The sequence below is a fragment of the Cottoperca gobio genome, chromosome 17 (genome assembly GCF_900634415.1).
Source record: "Cottoperca gobio chromosome 17, fCotGob3.1, whole genome shotgun sequence".
Classification (NCBI taxonomy): Eukaryota; Metazoa; Chordata; class Actinopteri; order Perciformes; family Bovichtidae; genus Cottoperca; species Cottoperca gobio.
In genome coordinates, this window is record NC_041371.1 from 19,488,681 (window position 1) to 19,516,338 (window position 27,658).

At 41.3% G+C, this 27,658-nt stretch overlaps 1 protein-coding gene across 1 annotated transcript; it reads right to left on the bottom strand.

Annotated features, from left to right (window-relative positions):
- Window positions 1–99: 99 nt before the first annotated feature.
- Window positions 100–25,911, bottom strand: LOC115022418 (MAGUK p55 subfamily member 7-like). The gene is made up of 16 exons (XM_029453397.1): window positions 25,882–25,911; window positions 24,918–24,995; window positions 23,449–23,529; window positions 19,063–19,197; window positions 16,636–16,717; window positions 16,400–16,485; window positions 14,876–14,947; window positions 11,550–11,746; window positions 11,392–11,450; window positions 10,631–10,675; window positions 7,076–7,249; window positions 5,196–5,276; window positions 5,001–5,094; window positions 4,749–4,857; window positions 3,485–3,628; window positions 100–1,120 (listed from the first exon to the last, which is right to left on the bottom strand). The coding sequence occupies exons 1-16, from the start codon at window positions 25,909–25,911 to the stop codon at window positions 887–889; spliced, it is 1,701 nt and encodes a 566-aa protein (XP_029309257.1). The 3' UTR covers window positions 100–886.
- Window positions 25,912–27,658: the final 1,747 nt, after the last annotated feature.

Here is a 27,658-nt window from a genome sequence, read left to right on the forward strand (position 1 = left end):
TAATTAGATTAAGCAGCTTGTGTGAAGGAGAAGAGTAGAATCTGCATCCAACAGGCAGCTGTAATGCTCACATATGAGTATTTGTTAATGGTGTGTCACTAATGGTGGCTCTTGGCCAATTATTCTTTATTATCTCAATATGTTTGTCTATAAAAAAAAGACTTCTTTACAAATTAAAGGTCAATAATGGAGTAAGGTGTTTGAAAATACATAAATTCAACCCTTAAAAATCTTCAACAACCATGTTTCTACAGTGTCTACAGTACAATAATTATGAAACATATTCACTAGTTAAAACATGTATAGTGTCCATCTACAATATGTACACAATTATGAAAATTAAAGCCACTAAACAGGTTTTCCTTCTTCTTCAACTACAGTCTTTAATTGACTGATGATCTTGTTTGTGTCCCTTTTTTTTTTTACAGCATGTTGTTGGCAAAATGCCTGCCTGACTGCTACTAATAATATTTCTCTGGTGTACATTACAGTTAATTGAAGTGCGGCAGCTGTCAGAATAATTACATGCCGATGCTTGCAACTTGGCAGGGAAGGATTACTCTCAGCCACAAATGCTCTGGAGAGTTTCCTTTTTTTCCCCTTATTCTCCGTCCTGCGAGCCGACGTTTTTTCAGCCAAATGCCAACAGAAAAACTGGCTCTTAAACAGATGGAGGGAGAGATAGATGGATTCTGTTTGTCTAATTAGATACACACTAAGGGCCATTATGGAAAACTGTAGTAATCTCAAGACTTGTTTATAAACGGAAAAAAGTATTTAAAATATGACAAAAATTCAATGTTCAAGGTGTTGAGTTTGAACTACATGCAATTCGGAAAACATTTTGGGGGTTCTTTTCTTCTTTGTTTCTTTTTCAGTTCAAAGTTCAAATCCAGTTGTCCAAATGACCACAACTTCTCCGTGCCTTCGTTGGTGACGACGAGCAAATCCACTCTGACGGAACCCAGTGGACTTCTGCCTCTTCCACCTTCTGAAGGTCCGCCTTCAGCTCTTTGAACGCCACGACGATATCTCCGTTAATGATGACCTTGTCAAACAAGTGACCGCACTGGCTCTCCAAGGTTTCAGCCAAGTTAATCATGTCCTCAAAATCCTCCTCCTGTGACAAAAAAACAGCTGAGTGAATAACATGATGCTATAATCACAGGTGTGGACTTGAGTCACATGACTTGGACTCGAATCAGACTTGAGTCACAAATTTGATGACGTAAGACTTGACTTGACAAAAACAAAAAAGACTTGCAACTCGACTTTATCACCAATGACTCGTGACTTCACTTGGACTTGAAAATACTTGAAAATACTTGACACCTTCTCCAAAGTCATACCTGTCAACATTGGAATTTCAAAATAAGGGAAATCTTTTCGCGGACTCCGCCCATATTTTCACAGCTCTCAGCCCCCCAGCCCCTACCCATATAATGTGAATGTAAACACATAAGGGACGGGTATATACATTCAGGAAATACATGTTTATAAAATGTATGGGTTTTATTTATTAGTTAATATCATCAATTTATTTGATGATGGATGAGTTGTGTGGCTTTTGTTTCCCCCGACGAGGACTTCCTTGCGATGTCAGAGTCGGGAAACATGTCCGCTACACTGCGACTGAAATCATCGCAGAAGCTGAAGGCTACATTATTTTTAACGCAAAGCATCGACATCTTTCCCTCAGCTCCGGTCACTTGGTCTGCCTCTGACACAGTTCTTATCACACATGAAGTCATTGACAGTGAATGTTTTGTGCCTCTTGGTGTGCTTGTGCTTGTGCTTGTGCTTGTGCTTGGACGATTTTTCATGCTGGTGAACATCTCTTATACCGCTGTGTGCGATGCTAACATCTGAATGGCACACGTTACAAAAAGCACGAGTTTGCCCGACTCTGCTTTTAATAAATAAGTGAAGGTCTCCTCTCATGTGGCAGGTACTTGCATAAAGTTTGAACTTTGTTTGAACGCCATCTATCTCCCATTCACTGTGACTCTCATCCATCTATTTTCGTCTTCTTCTGTGTTATTGTTCCTGTTTTCTTCTTCTGTGTGTTTACTGGCGGATAACGTTTTTCAGCTCATGTTAAACATAATACTGCCACTTGCTCTATTGGAGGCCACTTTTCACTTTTTCAAATTAGGCCTTTTTTTTTTTTAAGATTACAAATACGGTAAAATATTTAAACTGGAGGAAAACGGGATAGAAGTAAAAATACGAGATAATCCCGAGAAAACGGGAGGGTTGACAGGTATGTCCAAAGCCCAAAGATTAAAACGTTTGTTATTTAAAAAGTGTGCTATGTATCAATACATTTCCCTTCATTTCCTGAATCAACCAAGGTTAACGCTTCTCACTTCCAGCGTTTAAATTCCCCAGATCCACTTCGTTTAATTCAATCCGAGAGCATTCAATCAAGTTGCAGGAAAGAACCATGAAGAAGTAACATTACCAGTAGTTTGGTTTGCATCAACAAAAAACAAATTGCAGTTTGCCTTGTTTAGGACTCGAAACTCAAAGTTTAGGATTTGAGACTTGACTTGGGACTTGAGTACAAAGACAAACTTGTGACTCGCAAAACAATGACCTGGTCCCAGCACTGGCTATATAATAACCTCTTTTCATATTTTGATTTGTGTGTCCTGCGATTAAGCAATGAGCATAAGATGGAAAGAATCTGCACAGAAAAGGAGCACTTAAAAGAAACCGCAATCGATGATTGATGATGATTTCATTGTTAATCCGACAAAAACTGCTGATGGAAACAGAACAGCTAAAGCCTGACCATATGGTGACATTCTCCAAGAAGTTGTTTTACAATAATCTGCACATACTGTAACGTAACAGGACATGGAACGGATCCCTGCGACCATTCAGCTATACAGACCAAGGCGTAACACATCGTTACATGCTGGGAGTAAAGGATAAGAGGCCTTTTCACAGCAGCTGCAGTTCAAGTTGAAAGCATAGCCCCATAAGATATGCCTGAAGCCTCAGAGGGCTGTGCTGCTTGGCACCGGGCAAACTCCAGCCATGCTACAACACAGGTGTGTGACCTCATGGGTTTAATAGGGGCAACATGGGCAGCCAGGGTCAAACGGTGAATGAGAAGCCAGATGGGGATTATTAAAGCCTATAGCATCTTTTTTGTCATGTCTAAAACATGTTTCATCACACATGTGACCCTTCATCACGGGACAAACTTTACTCACCTGTACGTTAGTAATGGAACAAGAAACCACCCACCAAGCGGCCTTGTAACTCCTCCTGTCTCTTAAAAGTCTCTTAAATGCAAACCACAGGGTCAACCATGTGTAAGGCAAGGTGTGTGCATGTTTGTGGGGTTGGGTGGGTGCGCTAAGGCCAGGGTGTTTGACCTCACACCGCCCTGCATGTTACAAGACATGGAACAAGCACACGACTTCACACACGTACCTGTGTGTTAGTGAGTTTATGCTATTGTTTCTCTTACTGAAAAGATCCTGACCGAATTCTTGTCGTCCACATCGCAGATGAATTTAACTCTCCGCCTGGTGAGGCGTAGCTCCTCAATCTGTGGGGGTTTCACGAACACCACGTATGGTTTGAATTCAGATGTGTACACATGCTTTATCTTCTGTGGTGATAAAGACAAAGAAGAAGGATGTCAGATGAAGGCAGAAGTAATACGTTTTCTAAACAAAGTAGACACATTGAAAAAAGATCGGCCCCGCTGTCAAAGTAAAAGTTGAACAATCCTAAATGAAAATAAATTGTGTAGAATAAGGAATCCATGAGGGATAACTTTCCAGACTGCATAAATGACATACAAGCAATGATGTGTAGCAGATTCCCCACGTATACTGTCCTCATGTACCACAGCACTCGTAACTGTTCCCACTGGTGATGTAGGGAGAGTAAAGAGTGCTATGTGATTCTTCTTATAGTTACTAGTTCCTAGTTTACTAGTTGTTAGCAAGGAGCTAAATTAGCAGGGCATAACAAGTGGGGGATCATGCTATCCCTCCTCTGCCCAGGCACCCCAACAAACTAGTAGCACGCAATCCCTCACTGGCTTTCCACCACTGCCAATCGTGTTTGATGGAGCGTCTGTCCAAGAGGGAATCACTATCTTAATCTCTACAAACAATATGTGAATATGAATGCAGAATCTTTAGGCAACAATGCAAGATCTTGGTATCGGACGTGTTCTGGTTTGTAGTCGAAATAATATTGACCATTAAATTTGAGAGGGCTTTGGTTGAATGCACCGTGTGGAGAGAAAAGGATTGGCTGAAATCCTCAGAACCCATCGGCTACCAGCTGACGATGATTTAGCTCTTTATTAGCTTGCAGACTGGCTACTTGTGAAACACTCCAGTCGTTGACGTCGTCTCTCAACTCCATTCTCGTGTTTTAAGTTGCCTATCAGACTGTAAACAATGAGCAGCACACAGAAAAGAAAGTCTCGTCTGGATATCCGTTAGCGACACCAGAACCCCAGAAATATAGCCTTTTGCTAACAAACGGGCTCCGAGATTGCAAACAACTAAACCCTGTAGAAGACACACACATGGGCACACACATTTCTATTATTTAAATATCAAGAAGTCATATGATGAAAAACTATAGGTTTAATTACTAATTATGAATTACATGAATTATTTTGGTAAAACACTTCTTTCTCTAAAACTTGTTAAAATTGGCAATATGTAAACATGAATTTAATTATCTTTTTTAAATAGCATAGCACTCACATTAGGGTGCACACACAGGAGGCACACCTTGCCCTCAGCCAACACCCTGTGCACAGAGTCTAGACGTGTTCCATAGTAGTGTCCACTGTATCTCCCATATTCTACAAACCTAGAGGCAGAAAGGAATAGGGACAAACAGGAAATACAGTAAAGGTCAAAATGGTACCAGACAGAAGTAGAAATGGTTGACATCACTCTGAGGGAGTGGGACTATTTTTAACACCATGGGAAAGGAAACACCTGCTTATGTACCTATGATTGAGAATATCCTCTTCAAACATGTGACTTGAAACAAAATTATAATCCACCCCTTCATTCTCCTGCCTTCTCTTCTCACGCGTGGTGTCTGAAAGAGAAAGGGACGGGAGGCTGAAGACAGCAGTAAAAAGATGTAAAACCATTAAGTGCGCGGGAGGTAAAGGTGACAGTTCTGGATGTCTGTCTTACGTGGCACAGTCACGCCATAGTGGTCAGGGTCGGAGAGCAGGAGCCTCCTCTTCAGCTCATTAACGCCAACGCCGCTGGGCCCTGGGGACAAAGATACAAACCCTGTGTTCTGTATGTGCGTATTCATTCCCAATATCCCTGTGTACTAATGTTTTCCTCACAACATCAAATAGACTTGGTGATTTGTGACGCATCTGTCTTTATCATCAGAGGAGGAGAAGGGGAGCGAGAGAGAGTCAGACAGACAGAGCTCTGATTTCATACTGATTTCAGTCTGAAAATGATTCCCCGACCAGCCTCGCTCTTTTTCTCGGCCGGTGTCTCTCTATTGAACGTTAAACGCTCCCATGCCCTCTGGGAAATCCATAGCATCACATCTAAATGTGACATCTGCAAAGCCACACAGTATCAGTATCATTATAGTGTAGGATGCACAGGATGAACACACACAAGCGTACACACACATACTGTAGCATCTGGGATTTTCTTCTAAGGCAGGTTTTCCAGCCCCAGATTGCATCAGACTCTAATGGAGCGCCGTCTGAAAGTAGGATTCCTGACATACCTGCCTTTTCCATCACAGCGTTGCATGAGCTGGATACAAAATATCAAGTTTATAGACTCTCCACTCTTACACTGCTGATGTCTTTCACAGCTGCGCCGCAGAACTGTGGAGGAGCATCATCGGGTACAGTGGATACTTTCTCCTGACCTTTTTTTTTTTCAAGAGTTACACGATCTGTAGGGCTTAAAGCGGCTGGCAGTCGCTTTCACCGGCTTTCCTAGGGCATAACGCTCTATTGTTTCATTCAAAGTGCATATACAATGCAAACAAAAACGAATATATTTACAACCTGGTCAAACATTATCCAACTGGTGCTGTTTTAGCGATCCAGGTTTTGGTTTCCCCGTCCATAACTCTCATTGCCAATAAGCTATATATTCTTAATGATGACCTCCGGTCAATGAAGAGCCTTCACAGCAGACAGTAAAACGTAATCCAGAGTCGGGATAAGCTCCAACTCAATTAAAGAGGTCTAAATCTAAATCCAAGCTGTCTTAACTGTTCCAGTTTAATGATGGAGCACTTGGCTGACATTATGAGGGATCTTATTCACAATCCAGTCATCTCCTTCTCTCCATTCACCTATCATCTATCTCCTGTCTATCTGCTTTTGTTTTTGCGCCTCTTCACTTCATTTTGCTTCTCTCTTCTCTGCCTTCCACTTTCGATTTTCTGTCTCTCTTCTCGCATCGCTCCCCTTCTCTCCTTTCTTTGATTTCCCCCGGTCACAGATGACCTACAGTTGTATCATAATATGGCATTAGAAAGACCTTCAGCAGGGCTCAATGTAAAATCCCCCGGGGAGAGATATAGCAAAAAAATACATAGAGCAGGCCTGCAGGATTGGCAGAGAAGTGAATCTGGGGTGGGCCACTTAAGAGACTTAAGAGAACACAATATATTCTAACTTGGAGTTCTGTGACAGTGTTTACGTGCCTCTGTGGGAAAGGACTGTTCTTGCACTCGATACTGAGGATATCAATCTTCATCAATACATTACGTTTTCTTTTGATCAACAACCGCTTCAATAGTACTGCTCTTTTAGTGAATGGGATAATGTTGTTTTGAATTTTTTGTATTGAAAAAAGGCAGCGGGATGATGTAAAACACAAAGTACAATACTGTACATATAACCACAGTAACTACTACTAGTAATGTTATAAGCTTTGTATATAACAATGTTATATGCATACAGTATGTCACATAGTATAGGAACCTATTTTATAAGATTTGGGCCTTTTGCTTTTAAACATCTCCACACAAGATGGGAACTTGTCTGTTTCTTTACGCGACCGTATGTTTAGCTCATACGTACCAACAAGAACGACCAGACGGTGTTTGTCCTTTGGGTCTCTGTGGAAGGGGATCACCTGTTTGTAGGTAGGGGGGCGAACTGCGCCGTGAAACCCTGTGCTCCACCTCCTGGACCGAGCCGCTTCTCTGGCCCAGCTGCTCTTTCTCCCCAGTCGGAAACTCCTTCTTAAACCAGCTGGAAAAAAGAGAGAAGACCCTTAGACCTGCCAGGTGTATTACTGAAGGCCCAGCAGTATGGTAGCCTCGTTGTGACAGTCCAAAAACCTGCATTCAACACAACATCTGGCACATTATCTGCTGATAAAGTTGATGAGGTCAATGTGTTGGGAAACAATCCCCTACTAATTTACACATGCAGCAGGTACAGAGGAACATTAGCATTCATTTGGGGTTACATTTCTGGCCATCTGGAAAATGTTAATCTCTATAAACAGATTCTGCATATGAATGCTACTTGTAAAATAATCAGGTTGTTGACATCGTCTCTGAACTCTCTGAGCAGCGCATGGAACAGAAAGTCTTGGCTCGGATATCTTCTGGCCACGCCGGAACCCCCAAGATATTGTCCCTCGCTAATGGTTCCAAATTGGGCGAATGTAAGTGTGTTATTCACTGAAATATTTGGGTGTTTAGCTGCTAAATGTTTCGTTAAGATCACCAGCTAGTAGCTAACTTTGTCCGTCTGCAATTTGGTGCCGGGCAGGTAGCATTAATAGCATTAATAGCATTTTTCTTTCTCTGATAACAGCTGCCTGCTGTGGCTGGAATTGATGTTGATGAGATTGAACCAAAACATTAAAATTGCAGGCTGTAAAATCAAAAACAATAAGCAAAGAATTGTCTAAAATGGTTCGGTTTGTCACTACTGGGAACCCCTTTTACATCACACATAGTAATTAGATCCATTGTTAATATTAGAATGTTGATCAGGGTTGCTTTGAGAATACATTCATGTTCTATGAAATCAAATGCAATGACGAACCAGGCCCCGTCGTCCATTTTCACGTCATTTACCTCTATTACGATCACAAGTTTGAGATACCTTGCGAACACTGGAAAAAATGTTTAAAACATCAGAGAGACCCAGATGACAACAAGGACCGTGACAGAAGGTAGTAGGAATAAAAGTGTAAAACACCATCAACACTGCCACCCAAACTCTGCTGTCAAGCATCTTCCTGAAAAGCCCAAATCCTGCAGTCCACAGACGACAACTCGGGCTGTCACGCGTGGCTTGTAGGCCCTCCGACAGCCAGCGTCTGCCAAGCGACTGTGGTCTGGCCTGGCTTGGCAGACTCGCTCTCTTTCATGATGTTAACTGCTGCTAAGTGATGCTGCCAGGCTTTCTTTGACGTCAGCTGTAATTTCACTTTGTAAGCATATCTGTCCATTTCCTCTCAGGGCAACATTCGAAGAAACATGGCACTATGAGTAGAGATTTCAAACTTTTGTTTACATGGGATTTAAACTAATGATTTCATTGAGAAATGTCAAAGGGTAATACACACTGTACAAAATCTATGTTATAAAGCAAATGAGAAACCTTATTTGCTAGAATGAAATAAGGTCTAGAGGAAAACATATCGTAATTGTCGATCTTAAGGAATACTGGCAGTGAAGTTCATCATGTGTTAGAGAAAATGCTCTCAGCTGTAAAACCGTAGTACATTTTTGGAAATGCTGCAAGATATTTCTGCTTCATTTGACAGTATGAAATAAGGGTGAGATAAAACTGCGAGGAGAGTGAATACATGCAATGCATGTCATGAACTGGGCCTGGGCCCTTCATGTCAAGATGATACGATATGAGCCTTAACCTGCAGTGCAAGATAGTGGACATAGACTCTCAGTATGAAGCATTGTAGTCCAAGAGCATTTAGTGCACTTCAGTGGTCCTGAATATGTCAGTCTCACCATTTAAAGGAATAGTTTAACATTTTGTGAAATGTGCTTCTCCGCTTTCTTGCAAAGAATTAGACAAGAAGATCGATGCCACTCTATCTAAAGTAACGATGAAACTGAAGTTCACTTTTTAGCTTCTGTAACGTGACATATAGTATTTCTGATTAAAGCAAAATATCTGGGCTGCAGGGACTATTCTAGGATCAGACCTTTATGGGAATGTGTCATTCATACAGGGCCTTGCAACAGTGTTCAACCCCCGCTAAATCACTCGTTTCACTGGATAAAAATGAATTTATACAATATTTTCTACGATCTTTTAATTTACAAAAATATTACTTTTTTACTTTTTTAATTGTGTAGGACACAGGCTGGCAGCTGACTGTGCAGTAGGTGTGTGTCTGATCTTAATTTGCTAGATACTACCAGAGCCTCTCTCGGCTACTGAGACCTACGGTCAAGTGCGACTATAAGGCAGATTGGCAAAGTTAGCTAGTAGCTTGTAAATAAATATATATATATGTTCAAAATTAGTCAGTCATTCAACGTATGTTTTGGTCATATTTGTGATATAACAAGAGATAACTGAACAATATTGGCACAGGATTAGAACTTGTTGCTAGTTAGCTTAGCTAAGCATAAAGACTGGGAAAACACCTACCACCTCTAACAATCCCTAATCAGCACTTTATATTATTTGTTCATGATAGAAATAAGTAAAAACGAACAAGTATTATTGAGAGGATTTTATGATTTCTGAAGCTAAGTTAACTTGCTGCTGCCTTTAAGCTTAATATTTAATGAACAGACATTAGAGGGGTATCAATCTTCTCGTCTCATTCTCCGCAAGAAAACCAATAAGTTTATTTCCCAAAGTGTGGAACTGTTCTTTTTAAAGGACAGACAGAGAACCACTGTAAATCTAAAGGACTGAAAGCCTGTTTCTCTCCCCTTCACCATGCCTTTACTCGTGTATCTCGTGTATCCAGGCATAGTGCTCCACCATTTCCCTTGTCTTTCAGCCGCTCTCTGCTCTGGTTCATCTGCATGCAGTCATTTGGTCGTGCAGCATCGATAAAGGTTCACATGCCAGACAAAGAGGAAACACAGAGTCTGAACCACGTCATCAGGTGGAAGCTGGCCTGAGATAAGATGAAATGCACATTATTAAATGCACATGACTTTTGGAACTGATATAATGCAACATCTGTAATTACCTTGCCTTGTACAGACATAAGGAGCCTTTTTACAATCAGCCATAAGTGCACGCCCCCATATGAACATCCAACATATGCACACACGCAGCACACATGCAACACACACAAGCACATCATATCCAATCCATGAGATCAAGACAAATGGGATAAAAGTGAAGTCTAAAACCACATTTGCTGTTCTGGTCCTCTCCCTTAAATCCCCAAACCACAAAACTACATCATCATATAAACTGGTTTGTACTGTAAATATAACCAGGGTCTCCTTTTGTTGCTGTTTTTTTTCCATCTATTTTTATTGCTAAGTTCAATATATATTTAATATATGTGTGTTGCTGTGAGATGTCATATCCTACTGCCCTGAGTTGAGTTGTCATGTATCATACTGGTTCATTTTCCAGTATCAGTGGGATTTGAGTGGAACACGTCAAACATCTCACCGATGTGGATCCCTGTTATAGCTCCGTAGTCTACATCCTCCATGACTGGAAAAACAGGAAGAGAGAAGAGGAAAGAGTGAGGAGAGAGTGAGGAAATCGTTGACACAAACCACAAAGGGATGACACGTGCGTCGCTCTGAAATGTTATACTCAAAGTATTAGCATGTGTTCTGACCCAACTGTCCGAATATTTTGCTTTGGTCATTCTATTAATAGTTTCATTTAGAAATGATATCCACAATTTTGAAATATTAATATCTACCTTACTCTTACAAATTGGTTGTTAGCAAAAAAAACCTAGCGCATTGCAGAGGGCCAGATACTATAAACCTGCTTGGAGTAACATTTAACAGAATTCTTTCCATTTTGGAAATGCGGCGCTGGGGAATTACATGATTATTATTTTTGGATAATACACCTCTTTAAATCTTTAAAAACCTCAAACCAAAACCTAAAATATACATGTGTATTACATCATGTTAATTATGCTCAAGGTAAGTTTTCAACAGCAAATTCAAAGAGACAGTACCTTCCCCCTCATCTGTGGAGCATGTGGAGAAAACAAAAGCAGTGAGTACAACGGGAGGGCAGCAGAGCTCACCCGTGACCCTGACTCTGACCGTGATCTTCAGACGTGACCTGTCACCTCTCAGCTTAGTGCTTAAGCAGCTCTAATATGTTTATTGGAAAGTGTTAAAAAAAAAAGAAGGTTTTATTCTTTTCAGCTGTGGTGATTTTATGGACAAATGTCGGCTCATCACCTGGTGGTTTGACTCGTCGAGGTTTGAACAGTGCTTTAGGTCGCTGCAGTGCAACTCTCCTGTAGAAAGCCAAATAAAACAAATCATAACAGGATTAATCCAAATGTTTTATAGATATTATTTGAGTGAACATCGACCGAGAAGCTTAAAATGAAAACCTCTCATGGAGCTGCTGCGAGGGGATGAGCCCTGCCCGAGTGTTGCTGTCCCCGAGGCGACAGGCCTGCCACCAGGTGTCATCCTCCATGCTGACAATCTGGAGGACATCGCCCCTTCTAAAGGCCACCGCTGCGTCCTTGCACGGAACGGTGGGATCCTCGTTAGGATCGTAGTCGAAAAGTGCCTGCATAAACAGCTGAGGAGAGAAGACATGTGTTTACCTTCAAACAGGGGACAATAGGAAAAATAAACATTCTATGTAATTCATTTATTAATTTGTCTCTTTTCCTCCTGCAGCTTTAAGAACTTCTTTTGTCTCCTAGCAATGGACAATCTCTGTCTGGTGCTTTTTAACATATGTTGGTGTCATTTTTGAGAAATGACCATGATCATAGAAAATAATTTGTCTTAATCCATTGCAAATGCTCCCTGCTGTAACAGTTTCCAGCTTGGACATCCTCTACATGTATGTGGTGGTACACCGGCTGCTTATGGTCCAGACAGAAGAGTTTGAGTTTCTCAGAGTGCAGAGTGCAGAGGGCCTCTGAAGCTCTCTGGTCCCTCTCCCGCACGAAGGCCTCACACAGGTTCTTTAACACCAGACTAACAGGTGGGTGCTCCCTTGAGGATCTTCTCTTACAAACTGGACACTCACGTGTTGGTTTCTCCCTCCACCAGCTCCTCAGGCAGTCTTTGCAGAAGCTGTGGCTACACGACAGAACAACAGGATCTCTAAAGACGTCATAACAGACCGGACAGCAGTGATCCTCCTCTGATCTGGAAGACATGTTGTGTCTGAGGGAAGCTGGAAACACACGTTGTGTTTCACTCACTGGTGTAGAAAGCTGCCTCAGTTACTTTCACTTTGAGTTTTGTTTGTCAGCAGCAGGTAGTAGTAGTAGAAGAAGTATTTACCTACTTAAGAACTTCAGTACTCCCTCCTGTAACTGTCCCTGCTCAGTGGAATTCTACAGATTTGTAGAGAAGGTGAATCTTACCACCAGTCTGTCGGAGTCTCGTCTCAGTGAGAAGGGAACAGTAATAAACTTGTTTCCTGGTTTGTCTCACATGATGTAATGTAAGGGGTGGAGCTTTGTCAGGCAACTGATGTGCTGATCGGTAGAACAAGAAAAACATATTTCACCCAGAGTGGTGTATCTAGGATGACATTTAACTTTGCCTTTCAGTTAGATGAGCAGCTTGCACAGCTCCACAGTGGGCCTGCGAGCCTCTGAACATACTATAGGTCAACTCACACACTCTTGGCAAACCTTCACAGGGGTCGTACCGCTATGCTCGATGAAATACAGTTACAGTTTAGCTTTTTAGAAATGTATTTACATAAGCACATAAGCATTTTAATAAGGGTTTAGTTGGTCCCTAAAGAAAAGAGGGACATTTACAGATTACTGAAAAATAAACTCTCTAGTATTAATAATAAATCAATCTAGGGCCAAAATGATAATCACGGTTATTTTGATCAATATTGAGATCACGATTATTCATTGACTTTCACGTTTAAATAAACCGAGCCCTGCTTTCACTTTAGTGTTGCGCTGCATTCCTGCTAATTAACAAATCTTTGCATTGAAATAAGACTTAATGAGGTTATTCTCTACCTGGTTTCAGGGCATTTCTGTTTTGCAGTCATAGATGTCTTTTGGACCATTTACAGCAACACCACATTGTAATCCCACTGGTTCAAATTAAGTCATGTAAATGTACGCTTGTCTCCTAAGTCACAGCTGGTTCTCACGCTGTGTGATACATTTAAATGTTAAAGTTAACCCAGCTTCTTCGTTAGTCTGCAGCCAAACATCACCCCCAGCCTGCAGCCTCTGCATAGCTGATGCCAAGGCCTGCATCCAAATTACCATAACAGATTTATAGTCCTGGTCTTAGCCCTTCATTCCTAAACATTGAACACTGAACAGTGATGTGGGAAGGGGAGAAATAGGCACAGCAGGATTTGCAGGTAGTTTTGCTGTGCTGTATAACTCTCATTGTGGAGGTTCTTGTAGCAGACGGGCCCGTTCCATAAAGCCAGGCTATCGTTGTGTTCTTGTATAAGATACTTAAATAACCTACAGGTTTTCTGTTCTTACTAACTGTTCTTACTGAATGTATCGGGCCCAAGACTCAATTAGGATGTATAAAAATATTGTGTTCCATTTTAACTTAGTTGCTACTTACATATTCAATCCATCAGCAGTTAATATCGAATTAGTCTGAATGCGTGAACTTGAATTGACCTGTTTGGATCTGCTTTAGCCCCGACTGAGCTTTTTTAGGTTAATTCAAGTCAGGTTTCTGACTTTAATCCCACTTTGGGAGGACATGCTGAGCCATTGTTACCCTCTGTGACTGTTTCAACCCTCTCTTTCACCCTTGAAAAGCTTTTACAAATCATGTTTTATTATCACGCCGTATTATTACTGTTTTTGCCAAAATGCATTTGACCCATGCATTGGATGTTGCAACTCTTTTACATGTTATCCATTATATTTGTGTGACCTACAGCACATTCTCTCCTGAGGGCCGACATGTTCATGTTTGCTCCCTCTCCCTGGGAGCCCGCTAAGTCCTTGGCACAAATGTTTATTATAATTACATGTGAAATAAAAGTGAGCCTATTATGTAGCTGTAAGCCAATCTGTGCTTGGGTGACAGCATATGTCAGTCCAGGGGTCTTCTTCTTCTTCTTCTTCTTCTTCTTCTTCTTCTTCTTCTTCTAACCCTAACCCTAACCCTAAACTACTAATATATAGCAGTTGTATTGGATAGGAAAGTGCATTGTCACTTCACTCATTATTTTCACTTTTGTCAAACTGAACTTTTCCCGACCTGTTTCATCTTTCTTTATTGCAAGTTGGAACTATTTTTGCCAACGTCAGCAGGAATCTAAAACTCTGTCAAAGTCTCTGGACAGGATATTGCCCTTTTTACCCAAGAGGCAGCTCAAGTGGCCGAGAACTCTTCCGAATCAAAAAAGGATTGTGGAACTTGAATTTTTCCACATAAGGTGAGAAGATTTTTTGTTAATGTTAAATTGAGTTGACGTGGCTCAACACGTGTGATGCGTGCAAAATGATAAAAAGCGGTAAATTGTAATAAAATTAGTGAGTGTCTAATCCTCGACTGTCTGATCTGAGTTTAGTTCTTGATAGTGCGCTGCTTTAGTGACAGCGCTGTGGCAAAAACACAAAATATAACCAAACACACAAGATACTTCTGATTTCATCTCTTTTTACTGAAACCAGCTGGGCAGCGTTCCCCATGCAGCCAGTGTGCATGCTAAGTTTACGTAAAAAAAACTTTACTGTACCGTCTTGTTTGATGACATTTCTTCCTTGGAGGCAGGAATGATTGTGAAGGTAACTTCACCCTGAGAACGAGCCTTCGCAAGAGCAGTTACAAGAAGTAGTTATAGATATTTTAATAAATTTTACTTATTTGCTTTCATGCCGAGAGTTGGATGATAAGATACCACTCTCTATGAAGCTACACCCAGCAGCCGATTAGCTTAGCTTAGCATAAAGACTGGAAGCAGGATGAATCGGTTGGCCTGGTTCTGTCACCTATACATTCAGTAATGAACATATTTATAACGTTTTCAAATCTGTACGAAGTTTGAAGTTAAAAAAAAAGACTATTTCCTGGCATTTTCTTTTAAGAAAGCAGTTTTCCCTCGTTTCTAGTACAGTATAAATTCTATGTGCTAAGCTAACCCTCTCCTGGCTGTAGCTTCATATTTCATATACAGGATAAGGCTGGTGATATTGTATTGTCTTATACTGTCGATAAATACAATTTAAAAGAAGTTAATCAGAAATGAATAGATTCTACTAACATAAGAGGACCAGATTTCTGAAATGAAGACATTTCCAGTTTGGCCCATAATATCTCATTAAAATATCCATTGTTATTATCTATGAAATAAAAAGGGGGCCAATTACAGTTTTATGTATTCTGACGATGGTGACTGTTGTACTGTGATACACTATGGTGCAGGCAAACTGATACAATTGGGTACTAACTAAGTAACTTATCAGACTTAGTAAACCCATCAGAAAAGCATAGTTAACAGTAATAGTAAACTATGGATCACACAAGCAAAGAAAATGGCCAAACTACAATGGTTCAATAGTCCATTTAGATTAGAATAGAATACATCTTTATGGTCCACCAGGGTGGAAATGTGTCTTCGCCTCAACAAACACAAGAAACAAACTTATTCCTCTGTGCCATAAATCTCCAGTGTTGTCCAGAAACTATTAAAACACATCAATGAGACACAGCGTTGCTCTGTGTGACATGTTCATTATCATGGACATTGGCCCGTACTTCATTTTACTTCAATACACCATCCGGCTCCTGTAGGACTACAGTACATTCTCACTTGTGCACCAAATGTGGATTAATCCACAACAGAAAATAGTCCCAAACAAATGCACTACTTACTCCAGTTTGAGTATCGTTTTCTAAAAACTACGGTGCCCAGCAGTTTTACGAAATTACTGAGATTTTTTCTCAAACAAAACTTTTATTTGCGACAAATGTTTTAAAGGTTTTACATCTTTAATCTGAACAAATAGGACTGGAGCTGAGAGACACTGACATGGTAGAGAAGTTGAAAGGTATTGACAGACGGACTGACGCTTTTTTGGCTGTGTTCTTTTCATGGAATTGGTTGACAATAAGCAAAATATCAAACAGTGTCAGCCTTATCCTGTAAGTTAAAACACTGACAAGAAGAAATAAAAGGTTGCGAGCAAGAGGAAAGAAGGAAACAGAAACCTCCAATGAGGAGAATCAAACAATGTGAGCAAACAGCTGAGGTGAGACTAACCAGAAGAGAAAGGATTTCCTTTGGCTTCCTGTGCTCCAATGAGACACCATTCACCTCTTTCAATTCATCTCCTTCATGGATCAGGCCTTCAAAGTGTTGGAAATACAAATGGAAATGTGTACCACATGCTGTTCTCTGTAACATGTTCATTTCCTATGAGCCATTGTAATGTTACTACAGCTTATTATAAAGGCAGAGTGGAAAAAACTGTAGTAAATACAATTTCATCAGCTTACCGCTTTTATCAGCTGCACCTCCTCTCATGATCCTCGCCACAACAATAGTCCCGGTGGATTTGTCCATTTTAATTGTTGCCCCCTTGAGGATGGTGATTAGTACATGAAAGGATGACGGACAAACAGAAGAGGCACAGAGGCAATGAGGTCAAGGACAGTAAAACAACATGTTGCTTTTATTACAGTCCAGACAAGCTTCTTATTAAGAGTCACTTCATTCCAGTGAAGGTTATTTGTATCAAGACGGGACTATTTAACCCACTGCCTTCATGTAACACACAAAGCGCTGGAAAAAAGGTTATCCAAATCAGCATTGTTTTCAACAGATGTTATTGATGTGGAGCAAATCGCAATGGAAAGAGCATCTTATGTGGCTGAGTACAATCAGCCCACGCTCGGGTGTAACCCTGTTGTCTGGAAAACGGGAACATGCTGGATCGATCAAATAGACCGTGTCAGAAAAAGGTCAGTCCCCTTCCAATTTAGTTTTGTGATCAATACAAAAGTATGTTCTCTATTATTGGTCCAAAGAAAATTCCACTGTCAAACACTATCACACGAGCGAACACACTCTGCAAAGACTGTTCATCATTAATTCAATTATTCTCATTTTTTCCCCTAAAACAATGTTTTTTCTTTTAAAAGATTTAAGATATGTGTTTGGAGCATTTGTATCTTTGTTAGCAGGATATATAAAGAAACTTGTTAACAGATTTCAAAGTAATTTGGTGAAACAAATGATCTGTAATATGGATCGAGGATTCTTTTGTTAAAGGAATTTTAACTTTGTGTTTTAGAGCATCTTTGAACATTTCTGCTTTTTACTTAAGATGGGGGGGGGGGATCTGGCTCATGTACCCCACAGCTCTCCATGCATATATGTATTTTATGGAGATCGTGTCCAAATGCAGATCCAAAAAAACATTTGTTTTATTATTAAAATAACAAATTTAGAGGATTTCGCAGCCTTGGCGGAGGTATGTGCTCTTTGTAGTTTGGTTCGTTTTCAGGCCAGTTTCACTTGATCCAGGAAATTTCCAGAAATAAGTAACAATGGCTCAGGGTGGAATAAGACAGATCATTCCGGTAGTATCAAGAAAATTAGCTATGATTAAAGACTTTGAAACCAGTTGATTTACATCAAAAACAGAAAAGAAATTATCCCAATCCATTTTAATGCTCAATACTGCCTTAAATGACTCATTTAAGAGACAGTTTTGCACTGGTTACACACATACACATGTGTAAATATGCACGCACGAACTCACAACAATGCTGAAACTATGTTGTGCGTCACAGCAGATACATGGCAACAAAGATGTGGAAGAATTGACTCTGTAAATTCCTGGCTGCTGCAGCAAACTTTTCTTATGTTTCCTGTCATTCCAAAGGGCTGTAGTCCTCAGCATAGGCTACAGGGCTTTAGCGGTCACGCAGTTTGACAAAATGACATCAATTCAGTCAACGGAGAAAAATCCCGTTCAGCTGTCCCGTGGATATGTTTATTGCTTTGAACTGCCTGTGTGTGTCAGATATTGTGGCTGGACACATTACAGATGTCAGAGTGCAGTTGCCTTGTCACATGGTTGTCTTAACTTAAATACTTGCATTTGTGTTTGTTTTGTGTGCGTTACGAGGCCAGGCAGACTGAATTAGAAACAGGCTGACAGGCAGTTAAGTACAGTTGTATTTGTCTTTAGAGCCATATAGAAATATAATTATTTGCCTCCCTGCCGAGAGTTAGATGAGAAGATTGATACCGCTCGGGCAGCAGGGCGTGACTCCACTGGTTGCAAAAAGAAGTCCGGTTGACCCGACTTCGCACTTACTTTATTACCTCAGTAAACATTTTCCTGAAGAGATTATGGCCTCAATCACTAGTTTCAAGTCTTCTTCAATACAGCATGATGTTGATTTTGTAAATCATGGTCTCATTGGGCAATATATCAGGGTATGCTTCAGCGCGTAGCTACCTTCTGATTGACAAGTTGCTACCACCGGGTTAGCTCCCGGGTTAGCTACCGGGTTAGCTACTGGGGCGCCCCGTCTTACAACTATAAGCCTTTCATAGTGTTTTCAGTTCATCAAAGTTCATTGTAACATTTTAGTCACCCAAAAAATGAGAGCTCAACGCTCTCATGTCATTTCGGTCTCCAAAAAAACAAGATGGCTACAGCCAAACTCAAGCCTTCAAAGCGGTAGTTTATGAGCCGATGGATGACGTCACTGTAACTACGTCCACTTCATACAGTTTATTGTTGCACATTTCAGGCATGAGAGTGATACTGTATCAACCTTCTCATTAACTCTCAGCAAGAAAGCATAATAAGGGTATTATCGAAAATGTCAAACTATTTCTTTAAGCCAAACCGGATATAAATCAAATGTTTAACTTGACCTCTAACATATGAAGACTTGTTTACTGACCAGGGGGTCTTTGGTTTTGACCAGACTGACAATTTTGACAGAATCTTCATCCTCCTCCAGCACATCATCAGGTATCGGTGGCAGATTGGGCTCAAAGTTTCTCTGAGCGACATCGTCATGGACACACAGGAGACTCTGTAGACAGAACAGAAAAACAGTGAAGGTGCTGATCTGCCTTCAGGTATGTCACTTTCAATTCCAGGTGCTGTGAATAGATGTGGCACTTGGGATAGTATCCTGTAATGCATCTCACTTTGTATGGAAAAATGGCACCGGCTGAGGCCAGCGGTATACTGTACTCCAAACAAAATGGAAACCAAAGTGTTGGCTGTCAAGCTGCTGTCAAATTCAGCGTTGTGAACAAATGCCAGTGTAATCACGGCAGAAATCTTTTCATTTAATGGCATCCATTCTAGAGGGGAGCGCACTGAAGAACCTGTCACCAGTTTTACCAGTGCAGATCTAAACCAAACAGCAACCTCTGGGGTCTGAAAAGTGAAGAGTTAGAGTCTCTAATGGGGCGTGGCCACCTTATAATTGATGGATTGCTACCACACGGTGTTGTCCTGTTTGAGTGTTGTTCATGTTTTCAACCTTTTAACCCTTTCACAGTGTTTTCAGTTCAGGAAATGTAATTGTAACATTTTGGTCGCCTAAAAATGTTTTGTTCAGTGTTTGATTGTTCTTAGATCCATCCACTCGAGTCAGTTCTGGTTCCAAAAAAAACTGATGACGACGGCCAAAATGCCAAACTCAAGACTTAAAACCGTAGCCTACAAACTAATGGGTGAGGTCAGGGTGACTACGTCCACTTCTTACAGACAGTCTATGGTTCAAACCAACATTTTTAGGCTAAATGGTAGAGAAATAAAAATGCCACCAATCCTTGTTGACTAATTAAAGGTGACTGAGACTGTGCAAAAATTCCAATAACTTTGGCCGGCCTGCCTGCACTCACTACAGCGACTTAACCCAAACACAGCACTTTTCTCTTGGTCGCAAGCCTTCAATGTGGACTGTGCCAACATGCCACATTTGATTCAGTCTGGAATATACTGCCAGCCTGAGGGCCACCTGAAAACAACCCCCCACACTGCTAACAGCCGTACTTGCTCAGCTCAAACAACACACGTCAAAAAGGTTTTCCAGTGACTCACTATCAATGCCCAGACAGTTCATTTAAGTTCAATCTTTTTTTTACTTTGGCCGCGTGAAAACTCCAGGTTTGTTTGCTGAAAAACAATATTCTGGATCTCTCACCGTGAACCTGCACAAGGTAGAATAAAATGTACTGTAATAAGAAAGAATGAGAAGGGGCAGGGGACGGGGACGGGGGACATCTGCTCATCAACTTGATTTTAACAATCAGCCAATACATCTGTCAGTTAGTCTACTTATCCATGTTGTCCATCAACAGTTGCCCTGCTCAGAAGCTGCCAGCGCATGAGCAATGTGTCTCTGGCCACTTTCAGAGACAGGTTTTCAAAAAACAAACATTCATTCACAGAATATTATACCCTGAGTCTCTCATAAGTATGTGTGAGCTCCTCCGTCGGGGCCAAGAACAAACAGGTCATTAGGACTGTTTAAACAAACCTGTTAGTTCTCGGCTGGCTTCAGCTCCTCATTAAGAGAAGCCATGACTTCTGCAGCTCACTGGAAAACCATTGGCTGTGTGTGTGTGTGTGTGTGTGTGTGTGTGTGTGCGTGTGTGTGTGTCTGAAATAGGACTGTCAGCAGATCTGAAATAAGGAAACATGCATCTGAGTAGTATGGGCCTTTACTTGAGTGAACACTAATAAACATAACTAGGGAGTAGTTTAGCTTCAATTCCAGTGTGGTTAGTAGATGTCAGCACCTCTCAGAGGGCAATATGATTAGGTGACATACATTTAAATAGAATTTACAGTTGAATTAATTTTGTCACTTTGTGTGACTCACAGAAGCTTTTTGATGTGCGTGTAAACTCTGGTGTTCAGTCGCCTGAACAGCATCAGAAGAGCTCAGATGAAGCATTCCTGCGTGGAAATGAGTTTGTCAGATTACAGTTCTAGTGTTAGCTAGGTCAAGAGAAATGACTGAACATCTAACCACACTAGAGAAGCTTTCTTTTTTTGTTAATGATACATTGGGTAGCTGAAGTAGAAGGAAGCAAAACAACTTCTTCTGAGTGGATTATATTTTTGCTTCATAAATGGTCCGTGTGAATTACAATTATAGGATTCGCTTCAGTGATAGAAAACTGCACTCTTGCACAGTTTAAAACATATGTATGTGTGTGTGCAGTAATATTAGAGAGATTAAGAAGTCACTGAAGGGAAAAGTTTGGCATGTTTGGAATATGCTTATTCGCTTTCTTGCCAAGAGTTGGATGAGAAGAGCGATACTACTCTCTATTTAATATGAATATGCTAGCAGTAGGTTAGCTTAAATTACGTAGAGTAAATTGGAAACAGGGGGAAACATTAGCCTGGCTCCGTGTAAAGGTTACAAAAGTTTGCCTACTGGCACCTCTTAACAAATGAACACGTTATAGGCCTATGTGCTTAGTTCTTTTCGTACAAAAACTGAAATGTAAGGAATGAGAGATTGTGGCTATTCAGGCAGTTACAAAGGTTTTTATTTTTTACCTTTGGACAAAGCTAAACTAACTGGTTTTCCCTTGCTCCCAGATTTTATGCTAAACTACGGTAAGCCCTGGCTGTAGTTTCAATTATTTTTATTAAAATTCTTGACATTCATACGGAATAGCGAGCTAATTAAATTATTACACCATTTCCCAAAAATTTAAATGAAAGAGAGAGAGAGAGAGAGAGAGAGAGAGAGAGAGAGAGAGAGAGAGAGAGAGAGAGAGAGAGAGAGAAAAAAAAAAGAGCTTTCTATATGAGTATAACACTGTGGGTTTTCTTCTCCAGGAACCATCACCTTACCGTGGTGGAGAGGTTTGTGTGTCCCTATGAACCTGAGAGCTGTGTTGTCTGGAGCCTTGTGCTCCTGGTAGAGTCTCCCAAGGCAAATTGGTCTCAGGCAAGGGGCCAGACTAAGAATGGTTCAAAACGACCTCATGAAAAAAAGGGAAAGAGAAGGAGAGACCCTGCCTGGAGGAAGGCGGGGAAGCCCGTCTGGAGACAGGCCCAGAGGGAGGGCCCGACAGCGAGCGCCTGGTGGCCGGGTCTGCCACGGAGCCCGGTCGGGCACAGCCCGAAGAAGCTGCGTGGTGCCTCCCATCCATCCATCCATCCAGTGGGCCCACCACTCACAGGAAGAATTGCTGGGGTCGGGTGCGCTGCCACACGGGTGGCAGAGGCTGGCTCTGGGGACGGAACTAGTGCAGGAGGTGGAGCGCTACCAGTTGGATCTGGTGGGGCTTACCTCTACGCACAGTCTTGGTTCTGGAACTGTACTCCTGGATAGGGGTTGGACTCTATTCTTCTCCGGAGTTGCCCAAGGTGTGAGGCGTCGGGTGGGTGTGGAAGTACTCAGAAGCCCCCGGCTGAGCGTTGCTACGTTGGAGTTTACCCCAGTGGACGAGAGGGTCGCCTCCCTACGCCTTCGGGTTATGGGGGGAAAACTGTTGTTTGTGCCTATGCCCCAAACCGCAGTTCGGAGTATTCGGCCTTCTTGGAGACCCTGAATGGAGCCCTGCAGGGAGCTCCAGTAGGGGACTCCGTAGTCTTGCTGGGAGACTTTAACGTGCATGTGGGAAACGATGGAGACACCTGGAGTGGCATGATTGGGAGGAACGGCATCCAACATAAGAATCCCTAGCTCTGATATATATGAATATAATGTGGGTCACCCACAATGTTAATTCCTTGGTTCTTCCATTGGGGGAAAACACCTATACATATTTAATGGGTAGATACTGTATGAGAGCCGTATTGATACTTCTTGTCTAACTCTCAGCAACAAGGTGACCTGAATATAGAGGGAAACAGCTAGTACGGCTGGTACGAACTAGTTTACATTAAGTTGATCTTAATACAAAGACGAGACATAGGAGGAGGAAACAGCTAGCTTGACTAGTTATAGCCAAATCTCATTTGTTCAATCTGTACAAAAACTTAAAGGTTCAGTGTGTAGGATGTGGTGGCATCTAACGGCGAGATTGCACATTGCAACCAACTGATTACCTCCGCTCACCCCTCCCTTTGCAAGCGTGTTGCAGAACCTACGGTGGCCTTCAGATAACGTGACAGGAGTGGTATCAATATTCTCTGATACTCCTGGCAAGAAAGAAAACAAGCCTATTTCGAGTGGTATATTCTTTTGGTTAGAGATGATGTGATTTACTGGACAAAGGACTTGGCTGGGTGAGTTTCAGGTCGACACACATGTGTGAAGCTACGGGAACACACCATCACCATGGAAGGAAATACTCTTCACCTTAAAGTTGGGTTGGGAGAAGAGGGCAACCAGTTCTTTGACTTCATCGGTCCAGCCTTGGTGTATCAGCCCCTCCGCCAACTGGAAGCAGAGAAGTAGAGGCAGGATATAGCTTTTTTAATTAGAGGTATACATTTATATCATGGCCTGAGTGAGGTTTGCTCTAGTCTACGCTGTACTAGCCAAGAGAGACAAAAAGGATTTGTGAAACTTGTATCTGATTCAGACTATAGTGACACAGTTCTGTGTGACCCCGTTCCCCTCACTGGGACTTTGCTTTTTTTCTTCTCAATGTTAATTATTTGTTCGTGTTCCTGTTTTGATTTTATGTCTTTTAGCCACCGGCGGGAAAAAAAGCTCCCGAATGTTCAAGGCTACACGACAGCTGCGGCGACAGCTAAAACAGAGCAGCCTTGACCGTCAGCGGCGAGGGATGAGGCGGCGAGTGACTGTGTGCAGTCGCCCGTCTTGTCGAGCGTATTACTGTAATGACTTCTACTGCTTCAAGATGTCGAGGCACACTCCAGGGACACAATGCATGAAGGTCATTAGTTTCCACTGTGAGCAAACAGAAGCCTCTCTGAGGGGAAACAGACCCGTGGTTTGGCCCTTCCAGTAGGTCCTGATGATTTAAGCCAGGCGGAGAGTAGCTGTCTAACAGAATCTGAAGCAGAGGGAGTGAAGAGAAGGAGATGGAGCGAAGTGTAGGGATGAGGATAGGGGGAAGATAGACAGTGTGGAATCATGGCAGGAATTACAATGTGCAGGGCATAGGGAGAAGATAACGAAAAGCAAATGAAAGGACAAAGGAAACAAAGAAAGGGGATGAGTAGAGATAATGGAAGAGGAATGTGGTTTGGGGATGGAGAGAAGAAAAGATGGAAGCATAGAGTAAGGGGAAAGTGTAAAAAAAAGAATGTCGTTGTTTAACACTTTGGCCAGGAATGAAGGTAGAACATGGTTCAAGGAAGGTAGAAGGATGTGATGGAAACACAGGAGGGATTGGTTGGTAACAGGAATGAAGAGGACTGGTGTATGAAATATGATGCACAACCATCTGAAGGGAATCTAGACTGGTAGTGTCGAAGTAGGAGCACTCTCTGTCACTTCATCTTGAATCTGAAATTAACTGTATTCCTTCAACCTGCAACATTAGACTGCACACACAATGATTTTAGCAGCCTGTTGCTCTGCACTGTCCTCGCTGACCCCACTCCTGGCAAGCAGGTACAACACAGCATTTCAAGTGATAATATCCAAAGTGACCGAGTTTTGAGATAACATTTCATAATTGGGTACGCACCAGAAGGAGTGTGCGTTCCACTTGTGCTACTGTGTGACAGGAAAGTCGTCTGTACGTGGAGGAAATTATTTGAATGACAACATATCTTCCCTGTTACCTCTGCTGTCAAACTGTCATCCTCGGCAACATGTCTATCTGCAAAAGATGTTTGGAGAGCGTCGCTTACTTCTGAGGCCAGACTTGCTGCGTGCTCTTGGACGGGGACGGGGCTTCGCTTCTCAAACCGCTTCAGCCGCTCATGGATCTGCCAAGTCAGGAAAGTATCACAGTAAAGGCACTTACTGCAACTCCAAATAGTGCTACTAATTCTATTACTATTAACATTCATTTATAATGATAAAAATATAATTTATTGAAAGACCTGCGATGTTGCCAGAGCTAGAACACAACCTATAACAATTTTAAAATAATAGTTAAGATGTATTGCAGTGGTGTGTGTGTGAGTGTGTGCTGTTTTTATTTTTCTGATTTGCATTGATGGAGTGCTGGCATATAACCGCAAATGTCTCCAATGAGTGTGAGTGTGTGTGTGTGTGTGTGTGTGTGTGTGTGTGTGTGTGTGTGTGTGTGTGTGTGTGTGTGTGTGTGTGTGTGTGTGTGTGCGTGTGCGTGTGTGTTAATGTGTCTGGGAGGGATGGGTGGTGGTTTTTGTTGCTTGTTGTTCGTTTTGTTATTTCATTTTATATATATATATATATATATATATATATATATATATATATATATATATATATATGTATATATATATATATATATATATATATATATATATATATATATGTATATATATATATGTATATATGTATATATATATATATATATATATATATATATATATATGTATATGTATATATATATATATATATATATATATATATATATATATATATACATACAGTATATACAAAATGTACAATATACAAAATAAATTAAATATATTATTTGTAATTTTATATCGATTTTAGGGTACTGGGATTAGCGTTTATCCCCCCCACCCCCCTCTTCAATTAGACCTTTTCCCTGTCCACCCCACTGTTCTTCACCTCTCTTCTTATTTCACCCTGCTGGCTTTTCCTCCTCATCTCACCTTTTTTCCTTGTTTGTCCCTCTGTCCTTGTCACCTTCCTCACCCTTCCACTGACCATTTCCACCCCCGACATCATTGACTAACTCCCATCATCACTGCCAGGGGGCTGACATTAAAGTGACCGATCTCCCCTCAAACTGAACCTCATATCGAGGGGGGGTACGCTTTGGTTGACTTTGTGAAACTTGATGGAGCTGGTGGTCAGTGCCTTTTTAAAGCTCACATCGTGTAGACATGAGGTGAGACGTGTCATTACTGTATGCACTGTCTCTGAATGTAACACATGTGCCGTAAAGGTGTTCGTCCACACTATACCTTCGGTTGTCATTTCTACACTAGAATGGCAACACTTGTGGATTGATGGTAGCAGGTCGGGGTTGGCAGTCTTATTGCAAATACGTTGGTGAGCTATAAATCATATCTTGTGATTTGATATCTCAACCTAGGGGCCACCTTAGCTGTGATATGTAATACAGGCATGGTCAGTACATTCTCTTATGAAACATGTTCTGTATTCACATATGTCCCATAGTCTTGTTTAATATGAATACAGCCATTATTAAAGGGTATTGTACTGTGCTTTTCTCGCTGGTTTGAAGTGGGCGGGGCTCTGTTGCAAACTATATGACATCACAGTCACATATATCTCCGCACCAATAAGGATTTAGCAGAATTATCGTCTGACTGCGTTTCCCCATCAGCTCTGTGGACATTTTACTGCAGATGATGGAAGTTAGTGAATAGCAAGTGAACATAGTGGAGCATTCAGCAGCTACAGAGCCAGATGTTTCCCTCAGGATCTGCGGAGAAGATTCAGTTCTTTATTCAGATTTACATTTATCAGGTGGCACAAAACTCTAAATGAATGTTAATGTTGCTCTGTGTCTGCTGGATGTGTAAATAAGCAAACGGTGATAATATGTCAGTATTGTGTTTACAACTTGTTTTGACTACCACCAAGTGGCCATACAAATATTGTATTGCAGGTTTACAAAAACTAAAGCTACAACATAACTAATTGTTGCTTATTAATCAGGAATATTTACTGTTATAGAGAAAGATACTCTAAATACAAACCAAGTTTTCAGAGGCTTCAACGTCGCAATGATTCACAAGTTGTATTGAAGGTATAATCCACTCATAGATGGAAAAGTCAGTTTCAAGCACTGAGTGAGCTCTGCAGTACTATAACCAATGGTCTCATAAACTATTCAAATCACAACTCATCCTCTCAGTGGCGGTGAAGCACCTCAACATTACAACAAACGCACAGTTAGAATTGCCTTCCCGTAAGTGCCTCTATGCATTGTTTATTGGATTTCATTTATTTCCCAGACTAATCAACGTTTCCCAGCCCGGGGACTTCTGAACTATGTCCATCTAAACAAGGACTTCTCATCTCTTAATTGACTTGCACACAGAAAGCACAACACATCCAGTTAATTTTGAGAGTTGATGACTTTTTGCCCCAAATCAAAATTGCACAGAATTATTTTGGAGCATACTCCTAGCAAAAATAGCTTGTTTACAAATCACAGAGGCAAGATGCATTTGCAAAAAAAACCATCTCAGGATAATAAGTTAGATCTGCTACAAAGCAATCAGTGCGATTTAGAGTAGCAGTGGATTGCTTTACCTGTCAGTCAGATAAATATGACCTGACACAAAGCTGCTTATTAATACATTTACCGTACTCCTGGTTGTGTGCAAGATAGGCACATCACAAATCCACATAGACACATATATAAATGGAAGAATGCTATAGCCTTCATATATATTCTGTGACTGGGCAGGACATTGGTCTTGACAGTCTCATTAGG